The 908-nt window shown below is 42.5% G+C and overlaps 1 protein-coding gene across 1 annotated transcript; it reads left to right on the top strand.

The window, feature by feature from the left end:
- The first annotated feature begins 7 nt into the window (after positions 1-7).
- LOC103311256 lies at positions 8-676 on the top strand. The gene has a single exon (XM_008190836.1). It carries the CDS (start codon positions 8-10, stop codon positions 674-676), a length of 669 nt encoding a protein of 222 aa, XP_008189058.1.
- Positions 677-908: the final 232 nt, after the last annotated feature.

Here is a 908-nt window from a genome sequence, read left to right as displayed (position 1 = left end):
CAAAGCAATGTCCTTCACCACGTGCCGGTTGGCAATCGACTGTTCTTACACTATCAATGATTTAGTGATTGATAGAGTTACAAGTAATAGCGACTTGGGCGTTATTTTCACTGCCGATCTTAACTTCCGCCCTCACATTGACTCCATCTGCTGCCGAGCCCTCAAGTCACTTGGCTTTGTAATGCGCACCATGAATGAGTTCAAGCTGTCTGGATCTCTCAAGACTGTCTACTGCTCTTTAGTCCGAAGCATGCTAGAGTATGCGTCTGTGCTCTGGGACCCATTTGTGGTAATTGATTCTTGCCACTTAGAGCGAGTACAAAGGCGCTTTCTGTCGTCTGCAGCTTACATGCTAAAAATTGTCCATCCACCTCATGACTATACTCCAGTATTGCGCGCACTTAGCCTTACATCTTTAGCAGATAGACGCGTTAAAGCTAACCTGGCCTTTTTACAAAAGTTAATTGATGGTTCCATAAATGCCCCTTCACTGCTCGACCAAGTAAATTTTAAAGTTCCACTTCGGGCCACAAGGTCTCGAGTTCCTTTTACTGTACCTCTCCACTGCACTAATTACGGTAAAAACAAACCAATTGACCGCATGATGCGGTTGGCTAACGAGGACCCCACCTTGGGAAGGAAAATAATGTATTTATATCGGATGCAATTAGTATAGTTGTTAAATATTATCGGGACGCAATTAGTGTAGTTGTATATTATTGGGACGCAATGCGTATGAAAAAGGGATCTTGGGACGCAATTCGTTTGCTGCGGTAATATGATTTCAGCCCACTGTGCAATTGCACCCAGTCCACACCTGCTCTTAATTATACAAATATCTGTTGATCTCGTGCGTTATCATTAAGTTTAAGATTTAAGCACAAATAGTGTATGTATAATCGAATAAA

Source organism: Acyrthosiphon pisum, unplaced genomic scaffold (assembly GCF_005508785.2).
Source record: "Acyrthosiphon pisum isolate AL4f unplaced genomic scaffold, pea_aphid_22Mar2018_4r6ur Scaffold_1276;HRSCAF=1757, whole genome shotgun sequence".
NCBI classification, from domain to species: Eukaryota; Metazoa; Arthropoda; class Insecta; order Hemiptera; family Aphididae; genus Acyrthosiphon; species Acyrthosiphon pisum.
Note: the sequence above shows the minus strand (reverse complement) of the source record. Positions and strands in the feature narration are given on the sequence as shown.